Source organism: Lissotriton helveticus, chromosome 6, assembly GCF_964261635.1.
Source record: "Lissotriton helveticus chromosome 6, aLisHel1.1, whole genome shotgun sequence".
In the NCBI taxonomy this organism is placed as follows: Eukaryota; Metazoa; Chordata; class Amphibia; order Caudata; family Salamandridae; genus Lissotriton; species Lissotriton helveticus.
The window spans coordinates 1,382,564,828-1,382,581,184 of NC_136067.1; the positions used below are offsets into that span (position 1 = coordinate 1,382,564,828).

Consider the following 16,357-nt stretch of genomic DNA (forward strand, 5'->3'; position numbering starts at 1 on the left):
TCTCATGTGGAGTCGTACATTCGGTACCAGGTGGATGCATGATGCCATCATCCCCATGATCTTGCTCGCCGTCCTCACTGTCCGAGCTTGTCCCTTCCGGTAGAGGCGAGTTTCCTTCACCAGCGCCCTCGCCCTCTTCTCGCTGGGGAACACCTTGCCCTGTAAGGTGTTGATCTGTGCTCCCAGGAAGATCTTCACTTGTTCCGGCTCCATTGATGATTTCTTCCAATGGATGGAGAACCCCAGGTTTATGAGCGTGCTGGTCACTGTATGTGCGTGCAGCTTGCATTTCTAGTATGAGTTTGCTTTCACCAGCCAGTCGTCCAGGTAAGGGTATACATGTATCCCCTGCCTTCTTAGGTGCGCCGCGACTGCTGCGAGGCACTTTGTGAAAACTCTTGGTGCCGATTTTAGACCGAAGGCCAGTGTCGTGAACTGGTAGTGGCTTTCTCCGACGGTGAACCTGAGCATGTGCTTGTGCTTCCTGTTCATTGGGATGTGCAGGTATGCGTCTTTGAGGTCTATTGTGACCATGAAGTCCCCGATCTGCAATTGTGGGAGCACCTCTTGCAGGGAGGTCATTTTGAATTTTTGCGTTCTTATGAATCGGTTCACGAACCGTAAATCGAGAATGGGCCTCATTGTCTCGTCTACTTTTGGTACCAGGAAGTATGTTGAGTATACTCCTGTGTTTCTTTCTTTGAAGGGTACCCTTTCTATGGCCTGCTTCCGCAGGAGTTCTTTTGCTTCTTCCTGAAGGCACTGCAGCTGCTTGCTTGCTAGCGGCTTTCTTCTTGGTTTTCTGCTTGTTGGCCTCGCCTCCAACTCTATGCAGTATCCGAATTGGATAATGTTGAGGATCCATTTGTCTGATGTGATTCCTCTCCACTCCTGGAGGTGGAATCTTAATCTCCCTCCCACTGGTGTCCTGTGGTCGTGGGTGTCTAGTTTGTCTTGACCCATCTGTACGTGCTGCCCCCTGGGATCTTTTTTGTGGGTGGGCACACGGGTTTTTTCGAAGTCACTTGGAGGTGGGCTGCTGGCCCCCTCTTCTATTTTGTCCTCGTCCATTTCTCCCTCGAAAGGACTGGCCTCTTTGTTGGTACTGCCAGGGCTGTTTCTGATGGCCCTGCTGACCCTGCGAGTCTGCCTGGTGCGTTTGCTGGAAAGCCTGGTGTGAAGTACCTGGCTGGTTTCCGCCTCTTCCGCCGGGCCTCCGTGACGGGGTGCCCCTCTTGTTCCCTCTGAACTGCAATGCTCCCATGGATCTTGCTGTTTCGTTATCCTTCTTAAGTTGGCTGAGTTGCTCATCAACTGTTTGTCCGAAAAGCGTACTGCCGTTGAACGGGGTGTTCAGGATGCTGTGTTGCACCTCCGGTTTGAAACCGGATATCCTGAGCCAGGCGTGTCTCCTTTCCGTGACGCCCATCATCATGAGCCTGCTGGCCGTGTCTGCCCCATCCAGAGCCGTCTTAAGGCAAGAATTTGCAGCATTCTTCCCCTCTTCAATTAGCTTTTCGGCTTTCTGCTTGGCATCCTGGGGCAAGTCCTTCACCAACTGTCCCAGTCCCTCCATGATTTGGTACATGTGTCTGTTCACCAGGGCGTTGGAATTAGCCATGCGCCAGTGGGTCGCGGCATTCCGTTCGATCCTTCTGCCCACCAGATCCATCCTTTTGCTCTCTTTATCCGGTGGCGGGCCCGAGGTAGTGGGTACGTTAGCCCTCCTCCTTGCTGTGGCCGTGATAATGGAGTCTGCGGAGACCGTGCCCTGAATGTAGGCCGGGTCCTTTGCGGCATGCTTGTACTTCTTCTCAGTTCTGGGAGTCACTGCCTTGCATGTTGCGGGCTCTGTGAAAGCTTCCTTCCCCTGAGCCAAGACGCTCTCGAGCATCGGGAGGAACTGGCTCCTCGTTTGTGTTGGGAGCAATGTTTCCAGAAGAAAGTCTGCTTTCTGCTTCTCTTCGTCGAGCTTGAGCTTGAAAGCTGCTGCGGCAGATTGTATCACCGCGTTGTAGGCCCCGATGTCGTCCGGCGGCGAGGGCCTCGAGGGGTAGGTGTCGACCACCTCCTCCGGGCTGTCGGTCTCGACATCGATGTAATCCACATCCTGAAGGTCATAGGGCGCCGACTCTGTGTCTGTCCTGCCCTCATCTTCCTCCCCATAGCTGTAGCTCTCGTGGGGATTCTCGTACTCCTCCTGGTCGTCGAACACCTCGACGTCCCGGTCTTGCTCGGTGACTTCGGCGACCTCCTCTTCTTCCTCCTCGACCGCCTCCAGCACTGGTGGCTTGGTCTTCTGAGGGATCGTGAAGGCCTTCATCCTTGCGTCGAAATCTTTTTTCCGCTGCATGAAGTTCTCCATTTCTGCCTCGAGGCGCCTTCTTTTCTTTTCCATCTCGGCCGCGTGTTCCGCGTCGGATGGTTCCGCCGGTCTCTTCGACGGATGGCTCGTCGCCGTGCCTCTCGGAGTCGAAGTTTTCGACGTCGAACCGGATATCGGGTCTCTGGTCGTCGTCGACAGTTTCCGGTCTTTCTCCCTCGTCGATCGATCCTTTTCGGGGACGATTTTCGACGTCTTCTGCTGATCAGCAGCTCTCGGCGCCGGGGACTCCTTCTCTGAGGATCCGCTGGGCCTGGGAGTAGTCGCGGACGCCGCCTTTTTTGGCGTCGGCGCTTTCGGGGTCTTGCCCTCGATTTTTCGAGACTCAGAGTCTCTCGGGTTCTTGGGGGCCGAAGAGTCTCCTACCTTGTCAGAAGTCTTCGTGTAATCGGTCTCTACGACCGTGTAGCAGTCGTCTTCGGCGGCAGCGTTGTCTTCTTCCTCGGAGGACATCCCCAGCTCGTAGAGCGACGGGGTCGGGGCCTTCCCCTGCAGGGTGGCGTGTGCTACCCTCTGCCTCTCTCTCACACGAAGGGTCTTCGGGGTGAAGGCGGAACAGGCGTTGCAGTCTCCGCTTTCGTGGTCCACCGGTAGGCAAAGGTTGCATACCGGGTGCTGGTCTTTCTGCGCGTACTTGTGGTGGCAGTTCCGGCAGAACTTGAACGGCGTGTTGTCCATCCTCGAGCGTCCAGGGCCTCTCTGGTCGCGTGTTCGTCGACGTTCGTCGAAGATCTGGATGGAAAACGCCTTATCTTTGCTTGTCTTTCGTCGGTGAAGTCCCCTGGAGTCTTCAGATGACTTCTCCTCGTCTTTTCTGTATTTTCTTTCTTCTTTCTCCAAAAATGTCTGGAGCCCAAACGGGAACGATCCAGACCCGACCGCGGAAAAAAAGAATCTGAAGATGGCGCCCAAGAGTGGGAGCTTCCGCAGGAAGCATGCCGACGTCACCGGAAATACACCCAAAGGGGGTGTGACGCCGACGCCCACCTGGGCAAAGAAGAAAAAAAAAAAAAAAAAAACAAAGAAAAGACTACGAATCCGGACCCAACCACAAGACCGCGGAATAATGCACAGCATAGTGAATCCAGAAAGATTCACGCTGCAAAACATGGGCTCGTGATTTTGGTTCATTTGATTTTGTTTGTGTGCATCGGTGCACGAAGGGAAAGTTGCTTGGACTACGTCCTTGATGTTTGGGACGACAGGTCGGATGGATGTGACGGTTTATTATGTGTCTAAGCACCTATCTGAGGGCTATGGTTTTGTGATTGATGCCCGTACCTCTACATGAGGCAGTCGCTTTTCTATTCCTAGCCCGGAGTAGAGTAGTGATGACAGTTTGGTAACGGCGTTTGGGTGTCCGTTGTTTATGTTGTTGGCGAGGGACGCCCGACGTGTGACGTCAACGCGCTCCTTATGAGCCTCGGAGTTACGTGAGAGAGCCAGACGAACTTGGGTGTTTGCTGCCTGTGGATTGTTGATGCCGGTTTGGGAGCTAGTGCGACTCCATTTTAAGGTATGTATGTCCCGGGTTCTTTGCCCTTCGGATATTATGGACTTGATGAGATCCGGTTGGGTATTAGTTGCGATTCTCACCAGCGACTCGGTGGTGTAGATGTCTTATCTCCCCAGGAGCTGTAGGAGCGTAATTTTGCCGCCCTGCTTTCTTTTGCCATTTAAAGCCTTCTACGCGTTTGTCTCCCCATTTGTTTGGATAAGTGGACACTGTACGCTTGTGATTGCCCTGAAGGTATGTTGACACGAGTGTGAGTTTGATTTGTAAACGTTACTTGCGGAAAGTTGATCTCTCTTCCGGTTTGGCTCCCCCTGCTTAGTGAATACAAATGTGGTTATTTCCCCTGCAGGGTCCCGGGCATTCGTTTGAGAGGATTTCTTCCTCTTGCCCTCCCCCTGTGGGAGTGGCTTGTTCATCGATATTTTTCCTGCAAGGTATGTCCCTCCTAGTCGGATGGTAGCACTGGTAGTACGCTTTGACCTGTGCATGCTGGTGTGCGTGAACACACATTTTAGTTGCTTTGCGTTTTTTGATGGATCCCTTTCACTTACTTTTATCCTTTTTTGATTTACTTCACTCACTGCTGGTATATGCTTTCTATACACTGTGGTCCAATCTGGGTTTGTGGAGTTTCATTCTTGCATGTGCCCCCGCAGAGTTTTTTATTGGCTCTGTATGCGTTCTGTATGGATTGAGGTTCTCTGAGCACGGCGGACACTGCATTAACACAGAAGGGTGAGATGGTTTTTTGCACATGTTCATTGTTTGTGATATAATTAGTGTTTTTGTAACACCGTTTTAGTACCCTTGTCCTGATGAAGCCATAAAGAGTCAACTGGCGGAAACGCGAACGCGACTGCGTCGACACTCGTGTTGAAGGAGTCCCTCCATCGTTATTTGTATTTGTTTCAACTTCTTGCGCCCTGTATTAAACTAGTTTTGTGAGAATTTTCTTCTCAGGCGCTAGTAGGATTCCCTTTTAGATTTATATCACTCATAAGTGGGAGTGTATATATTTTGAGAAAGGTTTCAATTATCTTTCTAAGGGTACGCTGTTGTATATATATTGTATATGTTGTATATATATGGTGTATATATGTATTGTAAAGAATGTATGTATTGTGTATAGTGGGATTATTTAGAGATTTTTTGTGATGTTTTTTGATTTGGTTTTCTTTGGATTAATTTTATGTGCCACTTGTTCTTGTGATACGTTTATATGTCCTTATAAATTATGATTAGTAAGATTTGTTTACATTAAGTTGTAAAGAACAAGATAATTCAATTTTTTCTTGGGTCATAACATTAAATGTGAAATTTATCCATTAATACCGTTTTTCTACTTTTTCATCTTTTTGATGACCCCTGCTCCGGTATGGGAGGGTGATGTGGGCAGAACCCCTTTAGTATAACCAGGAGGTGGCAGATGAGGCACCTGTATTGATTGTTGTTCAGAGGACTGTGATGAAATCTCTTCTAGTTCAACACCATGACTTGAAGATCACTAATAAGTGAAGAATGCATGGCCACCATACCCTGCTGCAACTGTTCTTGAGGTCTAGTTTGAGGCAGTTATTGCTGCTGGTCAATATAATAGTCGTCAACAACATTGTAACTGGTACCTGAAGCGTCAACGATGTAGTTGAAGCTCTTGTCGGCGCGTCCATCGACTGAGCTGAAATCGAAGGCAGGTGAATCTTGGAAGCAGTCGTAGACGTACCGGATGTCGTCGACGGACAGATTTTCCGGTCAGATTTTACTTCGAGGTAGAGAAGCTGTTTTTTTTAACAGCTTTGGCTTGTCAGATGGTGGAGGCAAAACAGGACCATGGCTCGCCTTCTGAGTAAAAAGTACCTCAGGAACTAGTCCCTCCCTTTCACACCTCGGTGAGGAGATTTTTTGGGAGTGGGCCTGTCAGACGTATCAGAGGTCTTTTGTAAGGCCTTCGCAGGGGGGTCAGCCGAAGTTGAAGGGGAAGACCTACCCCTCTTACTAGCCCTCCTTGAAGATGTTGCTGAGGAGGCATCATCACTGTCACTAGATATTAGTAATCTTCCTTTCGCGACTTCAGCTGCTGCAACCAGGTCAGTAGACGTCCATCGCAGTCTCAGGGTCTTGGAAGAGAAGGTCCGACAGATTTTCCAGTCAGTGGCCTTGTGGTCCGTGTACAAGCAATAAATGCAGTCCTCATGCTGGTCCTCGACAAAGCCTCTTCTTAGAACAAGTGGCACAGGCTTTAAACAAAGCTTTCTTCTTGTCTGACATCCTGAAGAGAACTGTAGAGAAAAACAGATTAAATCCAAAGTTGAAGAGAAATCCGAGTGGAGTTCAGTAGAGACTCCCTTAGCACAACATGCTGTAGAAAATCTGAGGCTCTCTAAGGAAGGTTCCAAGGGGTGAGGCTAATCTGATTGGTTGTTGCATTAGTTTGGTCTCTTTTACAAAGAGGTGAACATGCTACGAGATGAGGCCTGGCCTTTTCTTTCTCTTTTGTACCTACTGCTAGGTTACTTTTTATTAACCCCTTCGATGCTTGTGACGGAACGGTTCTGTCACGAGCGCCGGTTGGGCTGTGCTTATGACGGAACCGTTCAGTCATGGCCACGCCAGTTTTAGAACCTTCAGCACAGCGCGAGAATTCGCACCGCACTGAAGGTGTTAACAGAGACTCCCATTCTGACGGGGAATGATACAAGCTATGGGAATCTATGAAAGTTCCAATACTGGAGTAATGAGGTACACTAGTATTAGTTCGAGCAGACTGATTTGCAGGCTGTGATGCGAAGGATGCCATCTGCCTCTGAACTTGAGGTCCTGGATTAAGTTCCCCACCCATCCAGCGAGATATCGGTTGTAATCACCAATGGAGATGGCTGGGGAAGAAACAGGAGACCTGCAGAAAGATTTGCTGGTTGGGTACACAAGTGGAGCGACTCGAGCCAAATAGGTGTGACCTGAATAATGTCTTAGAACGCTCCTGTCGCCTAAGCCCATTGAGCATCCAGGGCTTCCTGAAGCGAACTCATATGAAGGCAGTGCGGTACAAGGCAGACGCAAGAGTACATCATATCTAGGGAGACTTGCTGAGGCGACTGAAAGTGACCTTTTTGGTATAGAGCCAGAGAGCAACTTTTGTTGCCCAGACAGCTCGATATACCTTGTTGACCTCAGTGTCCAGTATAGCCCCTAGGAATATTATTCACCGTTTAGGTTGAAGGATGGACTTGTCTGGGTTGAGCTAGTCCGAGGTCGCTGAATAGGCGTAGGCAGTGTCCTTTTTTTATGAAGGATAAAGATATGTTGCTAAACAGGGGCCTTGGGCCTCTATGTTCTATGTCTATTGTGACATTACTTTTATAAGGTACCGGGGGCTCCCATCTCGAAGAGGAATGAATCAAGCATGTGAATCCATGAAAGTTCCAATGCTCGAGTAAACAGGAAAAACTGATTAACTTCCAGTGTGAAAAATACATGATGAGATAGTCTTTAAAAGGTCTGCGTACACAATATACTGGTTGGTCATTAATGCAGCAAGCATTGGATTATGAATCGTGTTCAAAATAGGGTTGTAGGACCGAGCTGAGACCGCATGCTTTTATTTGAAAGTAGACCAAACTGTTTCACTTCCTGACTGGTTGGGAGACCAGAATCACCTCATACAAAAACCGCAATATCTAAAGGACAATGACAGGCCAGGTACACATTGCATGCACTGGGCTGCAGGGCTTGGAGTGGTTTTTCTTGTATGAGCTTTCTAAGAAACGGCTCTCATCACTTCATTTAAGAAAACCACCAAGTGGCTAAAATTGCACACATTACATTGGCACATCAGCACATTAGTTCAGTCACAGATGACTTGTGCTTGCGTTTCCAGCATGTGGTGAGCACAATTGTTACTTGAAGTTGTGACATCCGAAACAAACGTTGTGCAATTCACATTTTTATGCATTTACAATTAAGGATAGTTTAGCACAGTGCCTCTGCAATGTCCTAGAGGCTATCCTTCTCTCCAAGATAAGCAAATAAGCAGACTGAACCAGAGGAAACCTGCCATGCAATTTAGTCTGCCATGCAGTCTAGTAAACAAACAAGATGGTAAGCATAAAGCGGGAATTTTACTGAAGTATTTCCATCCGAAAGGCAATGTATGTAAACGACAAAAATGGATTCCTTACACGAGTGACATCATTTGCGGTAACACCGTCTTTCATGTAGAACTGGTCCATAATTTCAGGGTCAAGCTCACTCATCAGAATTTCCAGCGTCTGATCTGGCTGACTGAATACCAGACTCTCACAGTTGTCCAGAGTGTACAAGTACCTGTTAATGAAAGTTTTAGAGTATTAGGAAGAGTAAAACCGCAACAAACAAAATGAGCTGAACTTGGAGTTTGCATGATCTCACTTTGGACAATGCTTTGAAAAATATTTTGCTCAAAAGGAGCAGCCAAGTTTACGCGAGAAATACTGAAATCGGCTGCATAAACCATATAAACTTAATAGCAACAGCACCTAATTATCTTGGTAATAGTTAGGTAAAGGACCCCATTCCAAACATTCCTTGGGTATGACCATCACTTGTTTAGATCATTTATACATTAAAATGAAGCAATGAATTTTGCAGACCCCAAATTTTAGATACTCATGTTCGCCCTAGAAAGATTTACATTGATTGTAATTTTTTTGCAATTCTATTTCTATGGCGAGGCTTTGTAGCGAGTAGCAAGTTACTCTGGAACTCAAAGTCTGTAAGCATCCCTGAAAAATCTGTGATGCTGCCTTTTCTCTGCCGGCTGCACTGCAAGAAGCAGGAAATAAAAGTGATGGGTTTGCAGCTATCGACTAGGAAACACGGTCTTTGCTGAAAACCGGAACATTCCTTGGCTAAGGTGGGATACCATTAAAATCGGATTAAAGAGGACTGCCTGGAAAAGTACATTCTCTTTATGATGGGCAATAAAGCCTTTCTTAACTTTGTTAACCGGTCAGTGAGAGGCGACTGCAACCAGAAATAATAATCCACATTTGTAAAGCGCACAATCACCCGTGAGGGTCTCTAGGCGCTGGGGGCCGTCGGGAAGATTAAGCGAGCTATTGCCCAGAGTCACATGGTGCTGGGCTAACCTGCCGCCGGAGCCGGGGATCGAACCCTGATCCCCAGATTCCAGCGTCAGTCGCCCTGGCCGCGGCGCCACACCTCTCAATGCAAATCAATCTGGAAACCAATGTCTAATAAAACTGGTTAAAAAGGCCGGAGCCAAAGGGAGGCTACAAGATTTAAGTCCCACTGTGGAGTTTGATAGCTAATGGGATATAAAATAGCAATGAAATATTACCACGCTTAATTTTTTTCAAGAAAATGTGTCCATTGAGACAGTAGGCAGCTATGACTGAAAGAATGAATACCATTCCTATTATGGGGACCCCATTATTCCTACTTATACAGTTTTACCGTTTCACATCTATAAAGTGTTTGAGAGCTCTATAGGCGCAGGACTATTTAGGTGATTATGACTATCAATGAAGATCAAACTTTGCAAAAACAGATTTTTAGCAAAATCGGATGGAAAAGCAAAGCTTAGTGTTCGAAAAAAACTTCCAAATCGATGTTTCAGTGTGCACTATTATTAATGCAGATACTATTCTGTATAATTATCAGCGTAGTAACAGTTGTATTCTGTCACCATTAGCTTCTGAAACAAAATTAAGCGCCAGAAAAATCAGAGTAACATTAATTCATACTAGAGGGTATTTATGTGGAGAGTTCCAAAATTTGACCCATTTAATTTTGTATCATAACAATATGTGCACACGTGAATTATGAATTGGACAATCTGGTATCAGAAATTAATGGATGTACTGCAATGAAAAATGCCCCATGTGGATTTGGAATTATAATTTTTCATTGTCCATAAAGATGTAATAACTGACCAACTAGCAGGTATTAACTGTAAAGTTTATGATTTTACCTTTTAAAGGTATATGGTATTATGTACTAGTACAGGAATTAAAATAAATTACAATATTGATCTTACTACATCAATAGAGAAATCATACCAATTTTATTTTTAATCAACTGGATCGTTATAAAGCTCTGAACACAAATTGCACAGTTGGCACCAACACTGCATTTCTCATGTCTAGCAGTAATGACAGGAAATGAATATGCATAATGCACTAAGGCCGATGATCACATACCTGTGAACAAGGTCTCTCTGCAAGTCCGAAATGCGTTGGGACATTCACAAGCATTTGGTTTTGAACTAACCATGAAATTCTAATAAAGGAATCGTAATCCACCTGTGAGTGCGACCCAATTCTTTACGAAAGTAACGTTTACGGAGATGCTCTGCTGTTTTACGGGGCACCACCTCCATAGAGCGCCGACACATCCAGCGCAACCGACCAAGCAGTATATATATTATATATATATATATATATATATATATATATATATATATATATATATATATATATATATATATATATATATATATGTCAAACACCTCCGAGTTAACGAAAGTAATGGGCGCACTCGTGCTGTCTCTCCACAATGTTTTTATTATATTATTTCAGCATGGAAACAAAAATAAATGATCAACGCGTTTCAGTGCTGCTGGCACCTTGCTCACGATCGGCCAGCAGCACTGAAACGCGTTGATCATTTAATTTTGTTTCCATGCTGAAATAATATAATAAAAACATTGTGGAGAGACAGCACGAGTGCGCCCATTACTTTCGTTAACTCGGAGGTGTTTGACATATGGAACGGCGAGGTTCCGCCGTAGGGAAACGCACCCACATTGAGCGCTCGAAGGGCTGGGAAACCAGGAACCGACGTGTGAGGATATATATATATATATATTGGTAGTTTGCTGGCCAACCTCAGGAGCACGTCGGACAACAGCTGCTGCTACTCGCAGTCCGTGAAGTCACGGGGACGCTGGATCACTGTATCTCTTCGTCACGGCCCGGTCCGGTCTGGAACTGCTCAGGGGGTTGAGGCATAGGGGACCGGAGGTAACCCTTTGCATTTTAAACTTTGGGACTTTGGTGGCACAAACACAGCCTTCTCCCCCTCTGGCCTCACAGGGCGCACTGAAGCGCTACTCCGCTTTTTGGACTGCAGCTGCATTGCATGCTGGAAGATCGAGTTCATCCAACATTGAACAACAGCTGCAACTACTTAAGGCGAGGCCGGAAACACTCCAACTATTCTTGGAACTCCGTAATTTTGAGAGAGGGAGCTGAAGTAATCCCATGCAGCAATGGCATCTGAGGAAGGCAAGACGCCGAAATGCATTATGCCCTAACCTGCGCGAAAATAAAAGGTTACCTGGTACCCCCGCTGTGTCCTTCGGTCCTTTCATCTGGAGGGGCCTTTCTCTGTATGTGTATATATATATATATATATATATATATATATATATATATATATATATATATATATATATATATATATATATATATATATATATATATATATTTTCAAAAGCAAACGTCCCTTGTTGGAGAAGGAGCGGCCAGCCAGCTGGTGCAGGTGACGAGTCAAGGACAAGGCTCGTAAATTATTTATAATAATCAAGAACACCGCACTCTTCTTCGGATGATTAAAGCAGATTTAATTCAGTTCAGTAAAACTTCCTCCACCTCAGGTGGAGGAAGTTTTACTGAACTGAATTAAATCTGCTTTAATCATCCGAAGAAGAGTGCGGTGTTGTTCTTGAATTATAAATATATATATATATATTCCTGCTACTACAATCTTATCACATGTTACTGTGAATCAGAACAGCACTCACAGGGGGGTATAAAGCCAACAATCCTTTATTTGGCAAACCAGCACGGACAAGACGCGTTTCGGCAATGAGCCTTTGTCAATTGCCAAATTCACAATTGACAAAGGCTCATCGCCGAAACGCGTCTTGTCCGTGCTGGTTTGCCAAATAAAGGATTGTTGGCTTTATACCCCCCTGTGAGTGCTGTTCTGATTCACAGTAACAAGTGATAAGATTGTAGTAGCAGGAATTTGTTCGGCGGGCACACCCCCGCCCCGGAGAGCACCCGCTCGTGAGTGCAGCAGGCTGGTGTATGTTTGGAGCAACGATATATGTATATTAAACAATGTTACAGAAAAGCAATAGTTCCCACACATTTTAAGTTTGTTTCCAGTCTTAGTCTTTTGTGAGAATCAGAAATATTCGATTTGGTCGATCAATATTACAGTGTAAATGTTGGTGGTAAAACCATAAATCATTTTTCTATAATGAACATTTTTTGCTATTTATGGACACGATCCTAACGAGTATTTAAGAAAAATATTACACTGCTAACAAATGTAAGAAATTCGGTTATGACCATATAGAAGAAATCAAAAGAAACATACTGAATCTGGATTAACAAAAACTTACCAGCAGTCAGAATTCATACGTCCCATGCAATACGCAGCTCCATCTGTGGAAAAAGATCAGATTACAAACAAACTTTTAAACTGATGTGATTAAAGGGATTTTTATGTACACCAATTTGAAGAGCAGTAATCTTTCCAAGTAGGTTAATTGTGACTGTGCATACACTGATATAGCTACAAGCTAACAAAGGTACCTTTACAACCTAAACTTCTGATTTATCCACTAAATAAGAATCACAGGAAGATTTAACTGAGATCACACTAAGTGGATAATTCTAAAGTGTAATATTTGCAGTGTCTTGTTCCAAGGGCAATAGAAATATTTGTTACCTACCTTTAACTGCAGTTCTTCAGCCTTGGGGGTTCTTCTACAGATTTTTACATGCTTGAATCATTCTTTATTAGGCTAGGAATCGCTAGAATTATAAGAAACTTCAACCAATGAGGTGAATGTATTCTACAGCCCCTTAAGCTCACATAAGAGCGTAAGAGTGAACAGAGGAAGTTAATGCTGCAAACTTTAGACTGGGAGTTAGCGAAGAGTCACGTGTCAATATATGAAATAATTGCTGGAAAACTCGTTACTTCAGCAGTGGAAATTCCTGGCAACTATCTCTTGTACTGGATAAACTTGATACGGCAATGGCCTCTACCACGGATCATCTTTATCCACTATGAAAAGTACAACAAATTCATAACTCTGTTGCAAGACTACTCCTTCATGTAAAGCTACAAGCCCGCATCTCAGCAGCCTTGAGGGCCCTCTACATTGGTTAGAGGTTTCCAAAAAACCCACATTCGAGGTGCTTTGTATCACTAACAGCAATACATGGAACAGTACAGCGTATTGTCAGGAATAACCACCAAATACATAAAACAAAAGGAACCTCCGCACAAGATTGGCACCTTGCCTAAAAACCCCACATACAAGAAAAAAAACATTGGTGGAACATCTTTCTCTGTTCAAGCATCAAACTATGGACTTCATTACCCCCCCAACATAAAAGCCACAGAAGACCATCCATCTTCAGAAGACTACTCAAGAGCTGGCTGTTTCTGACCACCACACAAATTTACAGCATATGCCTGTGCATGTAAATATGAATAATTTGATTATATATATTCAGATATGTGCATTTCTTTGTACACAAATGTATATTAATGGTTTGAAAATATAGATATTGTTTAGGTCCGCTTAACAAATATATATTAGTCTGGTTAAAAAATATTTATACATTTTATGTTCAACATACAGGTCCCTGCAGTGTTTTCATATAATTTACTTTTTTAGACGCTTATGGGTCTGTTTTATCTATCAAAATGGAAATATGATCTTAATCTATAAGTGCTTCACTATTGAAATATTCGGAATTTCTAGCTATCCATACTTGCATATATGGATTCGGAATTTCTAGCTATCCATACTTGCACATATGGATGGACCTTTATGCAATACAATGTATCTTATTCTTTATACAAATATAAACCCTTTCTATGTAGTTATGCAGCAATATATTTTATTACTTTACTCTTACTGTAGAAAGAACAAAACTCCTTTCAATGCACTGTCTGATTCTATACCTATATATCCTCCACTCTGATGCATACCAAATCGTATTCTAGTATGTACTCCCATATAACCCGTTCTAGATTCTTCCCTCTAGCCCTCCTTGACCCAACACTCACTTTACTGTAATCTCCAAAATACATCCTAGACTCTTCCTTTCTGTATCCCTCTGGACATCCCAGACTTTTTTTTACGACTGATCTTCCTAATAACCAATTTAAAGCTCTTCCCCCCCCCCCATCAGTTTTTTACTCCAAACCTCATCCAACTAATATGATCTCCCAAATAACACTATCTTGACTCTTCCTTCCTCCATCTTCCTTTATTCTATTCAATCAAGCTAACAGACTCACATGCCCACCGCTGAAATTAACTTATTTTTCCCTATACTAATGCACAACTAATCCTTTGGGTCCAGGCGTACCGATCTACTTGCCGAAAAGCACCTCAACGTCTTGTCAGCTATATAAATACAATTACAATAGATTCTCTGTGCTGTCTGTACACTGACACCATGCAGATGCATCTTGTCCCCTGGATACCATGGGACTGTTCACTTCAATGGCACATACACAGATTTTAAGACTGAACGCATTGAGTACTTGATACAGGAGTCACTAGACTTCTTGTTACTGGTTACGTTAAAGGTCCGGTCTTTTTTCCTCAAACTGATTTAATTTGAGCTGCATATACAGTACATATACAAACATTGAAATCACTAAGAACAGTATTAAAGACATCTCTAGAAAGTAACCATTATGAATAAATGCTGTGGGCGTGCCTTTTTAACATTCATTTGAGTAGCATCATCATGGTTGTCCTTTTCCAATGCTTTTTTTGAATAAGAACTTGTCTCGTGAACGCACCACCCACCTGGCACATGACACCTTACTATGTCCCGGTTCTGAACAGTATGACTGAAACACTGACTTCACCTACAAAGATGCCCAGGTTGATAAGGAAAATGCTACTTACCAGTATGCATCTGTTCTTGGCATGTAGAGTTGCACACTATGCATAGATTGCCACCTAGTGTTGGACCCGGATGTTTGCAGTTTGTTTTGTTGTAGAAAAGTCTTTGGAAGTCACGGGATAGGGGACTCCTCCTTCGGATGATACTGCGCATGGTCATCGGCTCCATCCCCAGATTGTTTTTCGCCATTAGGGAAGCGATGGAGCTTTATAAGATAGTGATGTCCATGTGAAATGTTCTAATTAAGATAATACTGGAACAGATGAAGGTAGCAGGGGAGGCGGGTGGGCGTGTGCAACTCTGCAGCTCTACATGCCAAGAACAGATGCATACTGGTAAGTAGCATTTTCCTTTCGAGGCATACGAGCTGCAGATTGCACACTATGCATAGATTACATAGCAGTTGCCACACCTAGGGGTGACCACCAATATCGGTTGCAGCTGTTTGAAACAGTTTTTAGTACAGCCTGGCCCACAGTGGCTGGTTTAGTTTGCAAATCTACACAGTAATGCTTTGTGAATGTGTGCAGTGTAGACCATGTAGCTGCTTTGCATATGTCATCTAGGGGAATGTTCCCTAAGAATGCCATTGAAGCCCCTATCTTCCTGGTAGAATGGGCTTTTGGTGGGATTGTTAATGTGCGTTTGGCTTTTTGATAACATTTGTATACATTTAACAATCCACCTAGCGATCCCTGACTTTGAAATGGGATTGCCTTAATGTGGCGGTGAGAAAGACACAAAAAGTTGTTTTGCCTTACGAAAAGTTTGTGTCCTTTCAATGTAGTACAGTAATGCTCTCTTGACATTTAAAGTGTGTAGAGCTCTTTCTGCGACTGTTTGAGGCCGCGAGAAAAATACGGGCAGCTCAGATTGATTTAGATGAAAAGGGGAAATGACTTTTGGAAGGAATTTTGGATTAGTACGAAGAACCACTTTATGATGCATTTGCAGAAAGGGTTCCTGAATGGTAAATGCTTGTAGTTCACTAACCCTTCTGAGAGACGTAATGGCTACTAGGAAAGCTACTTTCCAGGTTAGAAATTGCAATTCACATTTATGTAATGTTCAAAGGGAGGTCCCATTAACCTTGTGAGAACCACATTTAGATTCCGCACTGGTGCAGGTGGTGTTTTGGGAGGAATTATTCTTTTGAGTCCTTCCATGAACGCTTTACTAGCTGGCACTCTAAAAAGAGACAGATGTTGCCTATTTTGCAAGTATGCCGCAATGGCCCCAAGGTGTAACCTGATAGACGTGTAGGCTAAGTTACACTTTTGAAGGTGCAATAAATATCCGATGATGTGTTGAATAGACACGTCTAAAGGATTAATTTGGTTGTTCTGGCAGTATGACAAACCTTTTCCACTTAGCAGCGTAACATGCTCTAGTGGTGGGGTGTCTAGCTTCTTTGATAACATTCATACATTCTGGGGGAAGGTTGAGGTAACCAAACTGAGCGCAGGAGCCAGATCGCTATGTTGAGCTGAGTCCGGGTGTCTGATCTCT

At 44.3% G+C, this 16,357-nt stretch overlaps 1 protein-coding gene across 3 annotated transcripts in view; it reads right to left on the minus strand.

The window, feature by feature from the left end:
- Nucleotides 1-16,357, minus strand: part of AMD1 (adenosylmethionine decarboxylase 1) — a 137,608-nt gene that overhangs the window by 43,492 nt on the left and 77,759 nt on the right. For all 3 annotated transcript variants that reach the window (XM_078649162.1, XM_078649164.1, XM_078649163.1), the window contains 2 exons: nucleotides 12,310-12,352; nucleotides 8,075-8,219 (listed from right to left, as the gene is read on the minus strand). In XM_078649162.1, coding sequence (XP_078505288.1) covers nucleotides 8,075-8,219; nucleotides 12,310-12,352 — 188 coding nt within the window. The remainder of the gene's footprint in view (nucleotides 1-8,074; nucleotides 8,220-12,309; nucleotides 12,353-16,357) is intronic.